Source organism: Rhinolophus ferrumequinum, chromosome 4 (assembly GCF_004115265.2).
Source record: "Rhinolophus ferrumequinum isolate MPI-CBG mRhiFer1 chromosome 4, mRhiFer1_v1.p, whole genome shotgun sequence".
NCBI classification, from domain to species: Eukaryota; Metazoa; Chordata; class Mammalia; order Chiroptera; family Rhinolophidae; genus Rhinolophus; species Rhinolophus ferrumequinum.
The window spans coordinates 58,213,397-58,228,890 of record NC_046287.1 but is presented as its reverse complement, the minus strand read 5'-3'; the positions used below and the strand labels follow the sequence as shown (position 1 = coordinate 58,228,890).

Here is a 15,494-nt window from a genome sequence, read left to right as displayed (position 1 = left end):
GACTTAATTTTTCTTCTATTAGGATATTGTACTAAATGAAGTTAAAAAAGTGGATTCTGAGTACATTGCTACAGTCTGTGGCAGTTTCAGACGAGGTAACATACTTACTAATCTTAGGTTTTTCATATCTTGATGTTAAAATTGCCTAATATATATGAAAAACATGGATTAAAAAGATATAATTTGTATTACTTTATAGATTTATTAAGATCCGGTAGTTTTAGCTAGATTTATTTGTATGTAGATGGAGACATGTATGGAAAATTAGGAAATTCATACTGAATTTATTACAGAATGATAATTTAATGGCTAATTTTAATAAAAATTTATAAAATAATTCTAGGTATGTTAAAATACTAATAGTGGTTAGATGCTAGTGAAGCTATGGGTAGTTTTTTTTGTTTGTTTTAGTTTTTGTATTTTCTCAGTTTAATATAATGGATCTAAGAATAATATCTCAGAAGCACCAGTTCAAAATCAATTCTCACAACAACAAGGTTCTGTGGCTCTCCATTTACTATGTGAATATGAGCAAAGCGAGAATCACATAATCATGGTCCCTCACTGGCTCAAAATTTTGGAAGGGTAATATAACTTTAAAAATATTAGTTTTAAAAATTGGAGTAGAAAAGAAGCAAACAAAAAAAATTGGAATAGAAAAACTTTATTTAAAAATTTTAGAATAGATATCTGACTGCATCTCTGGCCACCTCTGGAGTTTTGCTTAGGAAGTAGGTGATGGGCTACAGAAGTTATCTGGGTAGCTGCTGTAAGAATCTAGAGTTGAGGAGAGGAACGAACTAAATCCATAACTGCTGATAAGTAGAAAGAACATTGGATAGGGCCAAAAGACCTGGGTTCTCAGACCAATCTATCACTATGTGATTTTTTTTAATCTTTACTAAATTTATTGGGATGACTTTGAATAGTAAAATTATATAGGTTTCATTATTTCCATAATACATCATCTATTGCACGGTGTGTTCAGCACCAACAGTCAGTTCTTCCATCACCATATATTTGACCCCCATTACCGTCTTCTACCAGCCCCCTCCTCACCTTTACCTTCTGGTAAACACTGAACTATTGTCTGTATCTATGAGTTTTTGTTTCTTTGTTTGTCTTGTTTGTTGCTTTCAGTTTTATATACCACATATGAGTGAAGGCATATGGGTTTTCGACTTTTTCTGTCTGATTTATTTTGCTTAGCATGATAATCTCAAGATCCATCTGTTGTTTTAAATGGCACTATTTCATCTTTTCTTGTAGCTGAGTAATATTCCATTGTATATATGTACCAGATCTTCTTTATCGAAGGACACTTTTGTTGTTTCCCATTAGCCACTGTGAATGATGCTACAATGAACATAGGTGTACATTTATCTTTATGGATAAATGTTTTCAGATTTTTGGGGGTAGATACCCGGGGTCATATGGTAATTCTATTCTAATTTTTTGAGGAACTTCCATACTGTTTTCCATAGGTATCATACCATTTTACATTCCCATCAGCAGTGTGTGAAGGTTCTTTTTCTCCACAGCCTCTCCAACACTTATTATTACTTGGCTTGTTGATAATAGCCATTCTAACAGATGTAAGGTGGTATCTCATTGTGGTTTTGATTTGTATTTCCTTAATAGCTAGTATCACTATATGATTTTAAGTTAAGTTTGTCTCTTCACATCCTATTTTCCATTTGCAAAATGAGAGGACTAAAATTAACTGGTTGTTCAAGTCTGTCTGTGCACCAGATATACCTAGGAAGTTTTAAAAAAAAATATACACATTGCTGTACCCTGCTACAAACCTACTAAATAAGACTCTCCTTGGGTGGGGCCTCGGAATCTATATTTTCAAAACATAGACCGTCATGCACAGCAAGCCACATGCATGAATATGACAGCCTTTCTGGATATGACAACCTTTCTGGATTTCTATATTTTTATTTTATTTTTACTTTTATTATTGAGTAGGTTATATGGTTACGTGCTTTCATATAAAAATGATATACAGGGAGAAGGCTCTCTTCTATCCGGTACTTGTTGACTCTCTTCCCTCCCTCCTTACTGTTCCATTAATAACCACTTTCTTATGTTTTCTTTCCATGTTTCTGCATGTAAATGTGAATGTACATTCTTGGTTTCCTTCTTTCTTCTCTTTCACAAAGGTAATAGTAGGTTGGTGCAAAAGTAATTGCAGTTTAAAAAGTTAAAAATAATTGCAAAAACCGCAATTACTTTTGCACCAACCTAATATAATACACAGTACTGTGTACCTTACTCTTTTCATGAAAAATACATCCTGGAGATCTTTCCACATCAGTATATAGAAAGCTTCTTATTTTTTATAGCTGCATAACATTCGATCACGTGGATGTGCCATAGTTTATCTAGTCCTCGATTAATGGCCCCTCGGATTGTTTCTTGTTTACTTTTTGCTCAAATAATTTGTTTTTGTTTTTTAAATAGATAGAGTAATACATTTCTGGTGGTAGGTAGATGGTGGAAGACATTCAGCTTTTAGAAGAAAGAAATGAGAAGAAAAGAAGACAATAAATTTTTTTGTTAAAATAATTTCCATGAATGTGCTGGGATCAGCACAGATTCAATCTAGTCTTCTTTATGTTTAAGTATCTGGTTAAAGATTATTGATGTATTGATCACAATCCAGAGACACTGCAAGATCTTCAGTGACCAACAGTATATTTTTTATATATTATACTTATAAAAATGAAAAGAGAGGCAATAAACAATTATTTTATTGTGTGCCTGCTGTGTGCCAGGTTCTATTCCAGATGCTTTTACATAAGTTCTTAGTTGAACAGTGGCCTGCATAGTAGTTTTTAGTAGTTTGCACACAAGGAAATTGAGGTCTAGAGGAATATAGTCTTCATGTACAATACTGAAAAAAGAAGACATTTAACATAGAAAAAAATCATTCTAAATGAAGACAAAATTTCATGGTGTTATAGTAAAAGAAAGGTTTAATTAGCTATATATAATCTGCCTGAAGTTAGATGGTTTTAGAGTGGAGATCAAAATGAAAGCCTAAGTCATTATAAGGTGCTGTGTTCTTATCCGTGATACCATAATAGTAGTTTTTACCAGTTTTCATTAAATAAGTTCAATCACAAGAATTGAAATATTTTCTGATTAAACTTTACACACAGCATGTTGTTTGAGATTTTTAGATATATAATATTTATAGATGTATTTTAAAGCTATTTTTAAATGTTTTTACTCATTATAAAATACTTAGCTGCATTTTTAATACGTTAAATTAACCAATTGTGTGCAATTTCTAATTCCAATTACTGTTCTTATACTGGATTCTGCTGTTTTCATCAATTTACCTGAATAGTTGGACTGAAAATTGAAATCTTTTAACTAATTATAAATATGAAGCACAGTGAAATAGAAAGATAGACTGTGAGAAGTAAGGCTCTTCTATGTGTGTCATCACCTTGGTTCTGTGTTTGCCCAATAGACAAATTTACCTGAAGAATTCCATACATCTTCTCTGTTGTCATAGGGGCAGAGTCCAGCGGTGACATGGACGTTCTCCTGACGCATCCAAGCTTTACCTCTGAGTCAACCAAACAGGTACCTCAGAATTTATAATCAATGGGATCAGTCTTACATAGCAGTGAGTATCATTTTCTAAATGATAGTTTGGTATTTTCAGGATTTTTTTTTAATCTTTATAAAAAGTCAATTGAAATGTTTCATACTGATTGAATTCTGTGAAAGGCACAATAATTTTTTGAAAGGGATACGTGTTTTCCCACAAGGAATTGGGAGGACGGTCTAACATTTGAAAGAAATGAAATTTAGTAAAACATTTCCAGAATTACTGTCTATCATAGATATTTTAGTTATTTAATATGATGTTTAGGTTTTCATTGAAGGAATATTTTCTATTAAAAATATTATATTGTGAAACTACCTCACAAAGGTAAACGTTTTTGATTTTGGAATATATACCTTTTAAAGATGAAACAGTTAACTTTTTGATTTAATGAAACAGATAAACTCAAATGATGGTTTTTTTGGGTGTGTCATGATATTGGTGAAAGACGGTGGTATCTAAAAATAAGTTTCATTTAATAAGTTGAATTTTCTGTTAGAAGAAATATGTACCTACTCAGAACATAGGACAAGTAGGCATTTCTCTACAGATAATCGGAAAACTCATTTTAAAAATGTTTTCTTGCCATAACAGAGTAATTGTTCTTTTTCTTATTCCCTAATTATGATTCTACAGCCAAAGCTGTTACATCGTGTTGTGGAGCAGTTACAAAAGGTCCATTTTATTACAGATACTCTGTCAAAAGGTGAAACAAAATTCATGGTAAGTACTCGCTTGAGTTAACACATCTGAAAAAAAAACCTTAAAAATTATTCAGTACTGACTCTAGGTGGTGAGCACACAATGTGATATATAGATGATGTATTACAGAATTGTACACTTGAAACCTGTGTAACTTTACTAACCATTGTCATCCCAATAAATTTTAATTAAAAAAAAAAGATTGTTCAGTAACTATTCTGGGTGTGTGACCTCACTGTAGCTTAATATTACAGTCTAAATATCCATGAGTCCTTAGAGAAAAAGAATTAGCAGGATGCTAATCTCAGAATATTTTAGTAAAGAATTTTTTTTTAAATTCCCCACTGGTAAATAATCTCTGCCATCGGAATAGATCACTAGACGTACTCTGCTATTTTTAAAATATCCATAATGACTTTGACATATAACTTTTTCCCTAAACTAGCAAGTGTTTTCATATTCTCTGACTCAGAATTCTTCAATGAGATTAGAATTATTTGAAGAGTATTAATCTATTATAACACCAAAGAAAGAAAAGGAATCAAAGTATGTGATAGAATGCACAGAGGAAGAAACATGTTATGTGGAATGATAAATAGGGGAGTTAATAGTGGGGGACACTTGCAGATATTTTCAAAGTGAAACCCATTGTGATGAACTGTCAAAACTGTCTTCCTAGGGAATTAAGATTCAAGACAAATGCCAAATGGATTATAAGCATATTAATAAATAGCCCTATGTAAAATCCAACAGGAAGGCAAATAGAAATCTAGGACTAAGGTAATAAAGGCTTTCCTTTATTCTACTGCTCACTTAAATACATCATTTGGATCTCTTTTCTCTGTGCCCCCTCCTTTTCACAAGTTAGATGACTGAAAGGAAAGAGACTGTGCTTTTGAAGAGTGGACATGCTAGAATTAGCAAATCTCAATAAATAAATTTGACAGTTTTAACTCAAAGTAGAAGATGTTTGAGATAATTGACATATCATCTTATTCAGCAAGTAGAATGGTGGTTGCCAGGGCCTGGGGGAAGGGGAGAGGGGGAAGTTGGTGTTTATGGGTACAGAATTTCATTTGAGGAAGATGAAAAAAGATCTGGAGTTGGATGGTGGTGATAGTTGCACAACAATGTGAGTATGCATAATACCACAGAACTGCACACTTAAAAATTGTTAAAATGGAAATTTTTTTGTTACATATATATAATCATGCAAAAAAATCACGTTCTTAAATCCAGCCTGGTGATTTTAATGAGCTGTGGAAGTGTATGGCCTAAGTTGGTCACACTTTATCAATGTTTTACTTTGGGGAAGGTAAAAATAAAAATTCTAGTCAGTCTTTGGGAACTAAATCTATGACCTGTTCTCCTGAACCTGTCAGATTTTGAGCTCTTTCTCTATGCCTATAGTATATACACACATGAGATCTTATTTAAAATAGGGTTTATATATGCTCCATGAGCACCCTTTTTAAATTTAGATTGATTTTTTAATTCACTCAAAATGAATGTGCATAAATTTTACATTTAAGAACATTGAATCAGATAAAATCCTAAAAATAATATGACCTAGACAAGTTGGATATTTGTTTCATAGTAAGAGGGTGTCATTGTATGCCTGGGCAAATTCTGGCCACCCCTTCTGGCTTAACGCTCCTCCAGTAGTCATCTCTGTGAGAGGCACTGGGGCTCCCTACTGGGGAAGTGCACCAACTGCTTTCAGAATTAGCAACCAGGAAGTTGTTTACACAATGCAATAGCAGAAGCATTTTTTTACAGTCTGAACAGTCTTTTGCTGATGCTCAAAGAGAGATCCAGAGGAAAAACCAACAGAGGCCGTAGTAACCAGCTAGCAAAAATACAAGGAAAAATTACAAGCTGATGGGCGGGGTGTAACCCGAAAAGGAAAGGTGGGTAGCCAAGTATGTGTGAACATAGAGTTACTGACACTGGTGTAATTGTGTTACCCTAGTAGCTACTCAATCAAGAAAAAGAGAAGACTTTTACCTAGGAAGTGCATGGGCAGCCAAATCCCAGTGACTGCTAAGAGTAGGCGGGTTTAGACATTATTGTATGTGATGTGAAAGAACAAAATGGTGAGAATGAGTGTCAATAGGACAAGAAGGTGTATTTAGTCAATTCACCAAATATGTATTAAGCACCTACTACATTCCAGGCATTGTTCTAGGAGGTTGGGATATATCAGTGAATTTAAGTAGAACTTATATTTGCGGAGTGAGAAGGGACTGATAGTTAACAATGAACAGAATAAACAGGTCAATTATATAGTATGTTATGTGAAGATAATAAGTACTATTTTTTAAAAAGAAAGGGGGAGCAGAGTATGGGGAGATGGGTGTGCAGGAGATAGTATTAAATAGTATTGTGTGGTCAGAGGCAGCCTCATTGAGAAGATGAGACTTGAGGAAAGACTTGAGGCAAGGGGTTTAGCCTAAGCACATACCTGGAGGTACAGTAGCCAGGCACGAGTTGGAGCAATGACCCTAAGTGCACGGACATTAGCGGAAATAGCCAAAGAAGATCTCTCAGTTTCTGAAAGGAAATTGGTTGCAAAGTGAATTCAGTTTATAAGGTAGAATAAACCATTCTCATTCCATATCCACTTTATTTCAAAACCTCTTGTTGCTATAACCACTGACTAAATAGTTTTATGAGACTGAGCGCTACCTACTGCGCTAATGAGTCACCTTAAATAGTTTTAAAGATATGACCATTTGTGTGTTTTTCAAGTTACCTTCAAAACATGAATTCCTTTAATAGTAATCAAACCTTAGGAAAGCCAGGGTTATTCCAAATCTTCTTGTAAAATTATGGTCTTTAGATAATTGAGCTATTCTTTCTGTGAATATAATAACATTTGGAAGGAAAAAACCAATTTCCTTTGCATTTAGATGCCTGTTTGCTTTATGTATGAAGAGTACCCTTCAAATTTTAGCATTTTGTGCAAGTTTGGCCTTGGATGATTTTCTGTGAAATATCTGCAGTAAGGATTCAAGGGACAATAGAAGATACCTTGACCACCCTGAGGAAATGAGAGAGGCTTTATTTCAGACACTTAGCATGAAGCTACCTGATTGAAATGCCAAACAAAACTAATCCACTAATCTAATAAAGAATTTACAATAATACAGAGAAATTCTTTGACATTAACACTTCAGAAAAGTCCAGGAAATAAAATTTGCCTTGAGGAAAGGAACAAAGCCATTAAATAAAATCCTATTACTGATGTGACAAATGGCGAGATCATTGCCTGTGGCATCCAAACACCCATATCCGCAAGGTAATACCTCATAGTAATTCCAGATGGAAGTCATCTCTGATCCATCTGAAGGTTGAGTTGGAACTTGTTAATGCCTAAGAAGGTAGGTTTCATATTTTGAAAATAAACGGGTTTCATTAATCTTTCAGTCATAGGACAGCTAAAGAAAATACCCATTGTGGATTTCAGATTTCTATGTTGTTGAGCAAAAAGTATGGCTTTTAGTGACATGTGTACCAATGAGACTACTTTTTAGGACCAGAAGCCTATCACTTGTGTATTTTTGTTAGAATGTGGCATTTGAAACTTTTATTTTGAAATTTGGTGATGTTTATAGCTCTTTTTACATATTTAGGGGTTGCTGACTAATCCAGAATTTTTGCCCATTTTTCTGGAAAAGGAAAAGTTAAAACAAAAAACAGACCTTGATAATATCTGTTTGAAAACTGTGTGGAAGTGTAATGAAAACTCACCTATAGAGAAGGAAGCAAATGATCCTCTAATTTTCTTTTAAAATTTTCTTATCTTTCATCTCTGTCTTCTAATTTCTGGGAGATTTCCTCAATTTCAAACTCTTGTACTTCTGCTGTCAGATTTTTTATTTTGATTTAAACCTTTTCCCTGAGTGTTCTTTTTCTGCCCATATTTCATGGACAGAACATCTACTCTTATCTGAGAGTATTACTGATAGCTGTTTTGTTATTTGTTTTCTGCTTCCTGACTTCCAAGTTGCTTTTTCCTGTTTACCTTGGTCTCCATCTTTCATGTTTGATAGTTTGCTTATTAGCTTGGTGTTTAGAATCACACAAACTCCAAATCCTCATAACTATAATCCCTGCCTGCTGTTACACACATAGTTCTTTAATTATCGTGAAGTGTAATAGGAAGGTAGTGATAACATATAGGCATAGAAAAGCCACTAAGTTAAAAGTACTCTGAATTCAAAAACTGCCTCCATGAAAGCAAAAATAACTTCACATTAATAACATTTGATTAAAATTAAGCCTGAAGTTTAAAACATCTTTAAGCACTCTTTTAAATATCCATTTTAGGGTGTTTGCCAGCTTCCCAGTAAAAATGATGAAAAGGAATATCCACACAGGAGAATTGATATCAGGTATTACTCAAAACTCGTTGCTGACCTATTAACTTTTCCCTTCTTTTCTCCTCCCCCCCCCCCCCCCCCCGGTATATCGTGGAATTCACATCAATGTCTAAAACCCCTTTTCATTCTGAAATGCCGTATGTTCTGGCTATAGACAATGTTTAGCCTTAAAATATGTAAATAATGACTGTCTACAGGAACTAATTTATTTTCTCTATATTTGCATCTCATCATGATGCCTTCCACAGCTCAAAAGTAGTTTCCTGCCTGGGGAAAGTTAGTTGTAAATAAGTGATACTGCTTTTCATTTCTCCACACCTCTTGTAGAGCAGAGTTTACGAAAACTAAGTTGCAAGGTTGGAGTAATTTGAATAGTCTACCTAATGATAATTTCTTGTCCAGGTTATTAGGCCACATAGATTTATTATAGGCATTTTGTTCTGTATTGATTTTAAGTCTTAGTTTTGCTAAATTTGAAATGTGTAGTAAAATATCTATCTTTTTTTTTTAGGTTGATACCCAAGGATCAATATTATTGTGGTGTTCTCTATTTCACGGGGAGTGATATTTTCAATAAGAATATGAGAGCTCATGCCCTAGAAAAGGGCTTCACAATCAATGAATATACAATCCGTCCCCTGGGAGTCACTGGTGAGTATTTGTGTCCATTAGAGAGAATCCCAGTCATCTGGAGAGAAAGTTATTTTCAAAGGTATTTTGATTTAGCAACTTTAGTTTCTCTAAAAAGCCTTTAAGTACCTATGCTAATTAATTGTAGTTTTCTCTGTATTGTTAGTCCCTCAGGCAACAAAAGGGGCTTTAATTTGTACATGCTCCCAGGCCCTCAGTTGAAAGCCCAGTGATGGCAAGAATTATTTCTAATCCTATCAGAATGGATTAGATCCTTTCTACTATGATGGTCAGTAAAACAAAATCTTATTGATCTATAGAGTTTTTATTTTTTTAAATGTATCTCCAAGACTTAGGAAGAACCCGGGTATCAGTGCTTTTAGTGCCAGGCCCAACCTGGTAGCTTTGGCCCCATGCTTTGAAAGTTTAAAGAATAAGAATTGCTGAATCTCTGTCTTATGGATCTTGTTAACATTTCACAATATAGTCTGTTGTTTACTGTTGTCTGCTAGGAAAATGAAGATTTTTGTCATTTTGTCCTAATGTCCTAATGAAATAAAATAGGGCTTTTGTCGTTGATAGACTAGGGCAGTGCTTCTCATAGGTCAATGTGCATACAAACCACGTGGAGACTCATTAAATGCAGGTTCTAATTCAGTGGGCTTTGGAATACTCCCCAAGAGTCTGCATTTCTAGGAAGTTTCCAGGTGATGCCACTACTGCTAGTCCAAGGACCGCGGTTTGAGTTATAACTAACTACTAACTAGGGTATGTATTTCATATAATATATAGTGGCTACAATGGATATCTGGATAGATACAATGGATAGCACTGGTACATATGTGACAAACACAAGCTCATGTGGGAGGATAGGGGCAGTCAGTATCTTTTTTTTTAGTGGCTTGTTACCATTTTTTTTTCTTCTGAAAGTGAGTCCCATATATCTCTTGAATCCCAAAACTGGTTCGTAAGTCTCTTTTCTCTGTTTACTTTCAGGAGTTGCTGGAGAACCCCTGCCAGTGGATAGCGAGAAAGACATCTTTGACTACATCCAGTGGAAATACCGAGAACCCAAGGATCGAAGTGAATGAGGCCTATCCTTCTCCCAGGCACAGCCCAACAGGAGTCTTAATTTATTTCTTAACCTTTGCTATGTAAGGGTCTTTGGTGTTTTTAAATGGTTGTTTCTTCTTCATGCTTTAGCTTGCACTGTAGTCAATAAAATCTCTTGGACTGTTGTTAGGTGATCTTGTTCTTATTTTACTAGCAAATATGTCTAAATTTAGATTTATGTTCATGAGCACACTTTATTAAGAGTTTAGTAGAGAGAATTAAGAGGTGAGGTGATAGCAACTCTTTAATGGGAATTTTTATTTTCTCATTTTCTTCCCTTATATTATGAACCACATTACCCAGTACCTTTACTCCTATTTACTGATTACAAATTACTCAGTTAAGGTATACCCAGAGGCTAGCCTCTGGAAGATGGTTCAATATTTTTTAGAAACTAGAGAATTTCATAAATTTAGTTTTTTTCTTTGGTTGGCCCATATTCAATTTTGTAATCTATGCTTAAAACTTAAATAGATGAACAAGTATGTGGTTTACCACTTAAATGAAATCTGTAGCAACTGGTTGTAATCCATCAGAAGAGCTTCCCTAAGAAAAATCACTTCTAATTGTACCCATATGTACAAAATATGGCCTCTTAAACTTCAAACAAACAAAAATTTCACTTTTTTGCCCTACTTTTCCTGTAAGGTAAATTTTAAATTCAAATGGTAAAAATATATAACTAAAAACACTCATTGAAGCTCTAGCTTTGAAATATTAAAACTGTATAAATACAAAATATAAAAAGTTAACAAATTTTAAGTAAAGTTATTAAAAACAAAATATGTGAAAATATTTTGGACTATACAAAAAAGGACTGTACAGATGATATTACCTTTTGAATGTTATTTATTAACCAAATTATTTTGTAGTGAAATGCCATTTCCCTTCCAAGAAATGAAAGAAAACAAACAATAGGGTTTTTAAGAAAAAATAGTATTTGCTGTGATACTTTTCACTGGTAGGATATAAAAATTCATCAAACTGCAGATACCATCACTTTTTTTCCCCCAAGCTACTGTCAGTCACCAGAACTTCACCAGAAATTACTTAAAGATTTATTTAAATTAATTTAATCACTAGGTAAAAATTAATTTTTCTTGTTATAGAATCACATCACTTTTCTGCAGGAACAAAGCTGATTTCCATTCATCACAAGTTCTCTAGCCCAGTCTATTTCAGTTGCTATAAGATACATGTGTCTGGAAATATTTAAAAATTAATGTCTGCAATTTCTACTTGAATACAATAACGAGTCATCTTTATTTTGAAATATGTACAGCTTTTTAGATTTTTTGGCATACTCTTAACCGGGCATGTTGTCGATTGCCAGTCACTTGACTTCGACATACTAGTCCAGGACCACAGTCACACCGCTGGAAGATTTCTGGAGCTTGAGCAGTATCTTTATGCCCTCTCCTAGAACACACCTGTCCCTCCAGTAGGACTGGTTTACAAATTTTAGTCCAAAAATGACGAGCGCAGCAAAGTCCAGGTCCACAGTCAAAAGTTCTAAGGCAGCTTTCTCCCTCTTGTCCTGTAACAAGATGAACATGAGCTTTAGCAGTGAATGGGGAACGTGGCATGTGGAGGGAGTGCTATGGGGATGAATGCATGGGGTGTAGGACTGAGGGCCGCAAAGTGAAAACAGAAACAACAGGCAGGTCTCCTGGAGCTCGACTTTTATGCCAAAAGCAATAATGAAATGGAAATTTCAGCCCTACGTAACAGAACAAATTTTTGTATAAAGTTAAAACATTTATCAAAGAAAGATGGGATTTCCAGTCTTGAGAAATGAAATAAGTATCACTCATCAATGTTTTCTTAAATGGCATTTATACTGACAAAGCGAGACCATTACTTACGAAGGGCCCAGTGAACCTGAAGACAGAAACAAGAATGGCCAGTTCACCACCTTCAAACTTTCTAGCTATTTTATGACGATTGGAATTTGAGACTGCAATTTGTTAAAAAGCATCTTAGTGAAGTTTGTATTTTTCCCAAGAATGAAAAGTGAATGTGCTTACGTTCGTCTCTATTTTGTATTCTGAGGATCTAAAAAGGGAAACTGCCACTTGTTAAATTACAGACTGTAAAAAGATGTGTATGTAAAATACAATTAAACAATGAAAGGTTTTCTTGCTAACCAGTCCATAATTATAGCTATTCCCCTGTCCTCTTGGCCTGCTGACTACCTTACGCTACTCCCTGCCCAATCTCATAGTTGCTTAGGGGGAGAGATTAGAAACAGGACACGCTCCCTATGTGGTTTTGGTGGAGAGGAGCCAAGTCAGTTTCAGCCTATCCTTAAGAGCCTTAGAGGAGGAAAAAAAAATTTTAAAGTATTCAGAAGCTGCTCTTACCTTTACTGCCTTGTGATTTCTTAACATTTGGCTTCCTTTTGTGTTTTTTCCCCTGAATTGGATGCTCAGTTGTTCCTTTTATGTCGATGTCATCGTGGTCATCAATCTGACTTTCCAATATTGGGGTTGCATCTTCCATTGTAGTACAAACATCTGAGAGAAAACCAGGTGTAGTTATTAACTTCAAGGATTAGAACCAAAGACATGCTAATTATCATACTATTATATCGCTTGGCGGTACTGCTGCCTCCAGTTTATATATAATTTTCTAGATTTCTGGGACACGTGCACTAAATATTTACATGCTCATATGGCAAAGAAGGTAGTTAAGTAATTAATGGAATCCAAGTGAAAACAGAAGAATTTGAAAGATTCCAACTTGTACCCTCCCTTTAAAATCATCTCCAAATTGCTGTCAAGAGTTGTTGCCAGGAAATAACACTATTTTGTTGCATCAAGAAAAGTGAGTTGTATGAATTTACTTCAAGCATGGATCCAGGAAACCTTCAGAAATGCTTATCTTGGAATATTCTAGTCTCTGAGATTCAGATGCTGGCTTCAGTTTTGGAGCAAAGCGGTCCTGCAGGGATGGATGATAGTTTACCATTCATGCAGAGCGTTCCTGGACAGCACATGGCATTACGCTGGCACCTCCTCCGTAATCCACGACATGTAGCACAGAACGGCTTCTCATTTTGGGGTTTGAGGCAGAATTTTCTGGTATTGCAGTCATTGTCAGACAAGCACTGTGAGCCCTGTGAAGAGAAAGTGTTGTCACAGGGCTAGGGACTTCAACACCACGTAAGATGACTTTTGATTCAAGGCAGGAAGTAAAGGAAGCAAAGTCAGAGCTGAACTGTGAATGCTGTGGCAAACCTTGGGCAGCATCCTAACTTTTCAATATGATTGGGTTTCTCACAAAGGGGAGAATCACCAATGAAGAGAGAGACCCATGTGCAGCCAAGATAACTGGTGTCTGAAAAATTGTCCTACTTTTAAAACTCAAAATTTAATTCTGATGCTTTGTGGAAATGGAAGAAAATGTTTTCTCATGTGTGCCTTACAGATGATTGAGATTTTTGATATATAGCTATGAACTCTACAAGCTATGCTACAGTTTAAATATAAATATCAGGTTGGTGTTTGTGGCATTCCTATTCAATTCTATATTCTAATGATTCACATCAACTGCACCCATTTGCCAAAAAGCACTGTGGTGAGCCTTACCCAAGTGAACTGTCCTTTTTGATTTTTTAATGATGCCGCATTTGCACCGAGAAACAGACATCAAAGACGAATTTGTCTCATCTACAGTTGATATTTTTTCATGTATATGTAAAAGGATCCCTAGAAACAATTCTCTGAAGTGAGATGGTGACAAAACAATGCACCTTGGCACAAAACAACGCCCCAATGTCCTGGCTGTGTGGCCGTGGTTAAATTCTTCAACCTCCGAGTTTCATTTTCATCGTCGTAATTAGGAGGTGTGATGCCTATCTCAAGTTGTGAGGAAGGTTAAATGAACTATTACGCATAAAAGATCTGGCACGCGGCAGAGCTTTCTAAATGTTACTTTCCTTCCAAATTTATAGGCAAATTTATAGCTGAGTGCCCTGAAAAGCCACTTTGCTTATTTAACATGTTAATACCTAAGGCCATTGGATTCTACCTGGGTGTCTTCCCAACTCCTAAATTAATCCAATTTACCTTCCAGGTAAGGTATTTCAGCCGGGAATCTGAAGGACTCACTTAAACCCAAATCCAGCACCGCCAACCAGGAGCGCACAGCGTCCCCTCCTCCCTAGCTGCGTTTTACCTTCTGAGCCCCTTGCACGTCGGCAGAGCTCTTGATGTTGTTGAAGTCCAGAACCAGGGCTCCCAGAGGAGCGCAGAACCAGCTGAGCCCCAGCAAGACCACCACCGCCATCCTTCAATCGCCCGGTGTCCTAGACCGTCTCAGTCCTCTCCTCCGGGGCTGGGCTGCTCGAAACCCACCACCCACCACAGAGCTTTTGCCACAAAGAAACCTTAGCAAGTTGCCTGCGACTCCTTCCTCTGAGAGAAGCAAATCTACGTCTGAGTAAGGTGTGCGAAGTAGGAGGAGCGAGGTCTGACCAGTGGTTCTTTCTGAAACTATTTATAACCAGATATGCCCCCTCATTTCTCTCTTCCTCCCTCCTGCTTCATTTCCTTCCTTCTTACCCCACACAGGCTTCAACAAATCCCTTCAAATCTGTTTGATCAATAGTTCAAAACAAGGACTCAATAGAAGGAGAGAAGAGGCAGGGCCACAGCGGCTTCTCCTCCAGGGGTTGGATCCCTCTTAATTATTGCATATCAAAGTTAGTTCAAAGGGCTAGCGGAGAGCAGGATGTCTGTATCAAAGGCAAACTCTGATAATCACCTGCATTTCCTACCTTCAATAATCCTTTGGGGGTGGAGGGAGTCTGTTCTAAGATCTGTTTTCACAGCTAATTGTGCTCAAAGAAAGGATGAATCATATTGGCCAATGTGCTATGGAGGATGCCAAAAACTAATGAGTTACAAAATATACTCAAAAGCTTTAAACTGTGTTTCAGATAGTGAAGACAGATAGAAACGAGAGAAAATGCCTTCTGATTTGGTCTGGCATCCAGATGTAAAAAAAAGTAGCTTAAAAGCTGTGAACATAAT

General features: G+C 35.8%; 2 protein-coding genes across 3 annotated transcripts in view; one reads left to right on the top strand and one right to left on the bottom strand.

The window, feature by feature from the left end:
• Positions 1-14,662, top strand: part of POLB (DNA polymerase beta) — a 27,188-nt gene extending 12,526 nt beyond the window's left edge. Inside the window, exons 9-15 of one of the 2 annotated variants that reach the window (XR_004422907.1) lie at positions 23-95; positions 3,533-3,603; positions 4,265-4,351; positions 8,663-8,727; positions 9,227-9,366; positions 10,342-10,499; positions 14,536-14,662. Coding sequence is in view for 1 of the 2 variants with exons in the window: in XM_033105032.1 (XP_032960923.1) it covers positions 23-95; positions 3,533-3,603; positions 4,265-4,351; positions 8,663-8,727; positions 9,227-9,366; positions 10,342-10,436 (531 nt within the window). In the remaining variant the exon portion in view is untranslated. Of the gene's footprint in view, positions 1-22; positions 96-3,532; positions 3,604-4,264; positions 4,352-8,662; positions 8,728-9,226; positions 9,367-10,341; positions 10,584-14,535 lie in introns of those variants that run through there. The other variant, XM_033105032.1, reaches the window with a different exon arrangement.
• DKK4 (dickkopf WNT signaling pathway inhibitor 4) lies at positions 11,471-15,494 on the bottom strand. Its single transcript, XM_033105033.1, has 4 exons — positions 14,638-15,494; positions 13,426-13,576; positions 12,822-12,974; positions 11,471-11,995 (listed from the first exon to the last, which is right to left on the bottom strand). Exons 1-4 carry the CDS (start codon positions 14,746-14,748, stop codon positions 11,745-11,747), a joined length of 666 nt encoding a protein of 221 aa, XP_032960924.1. The 5' UTR covers positions 14,749-15,494; the 3' UTR covers positions 11,471-11,744.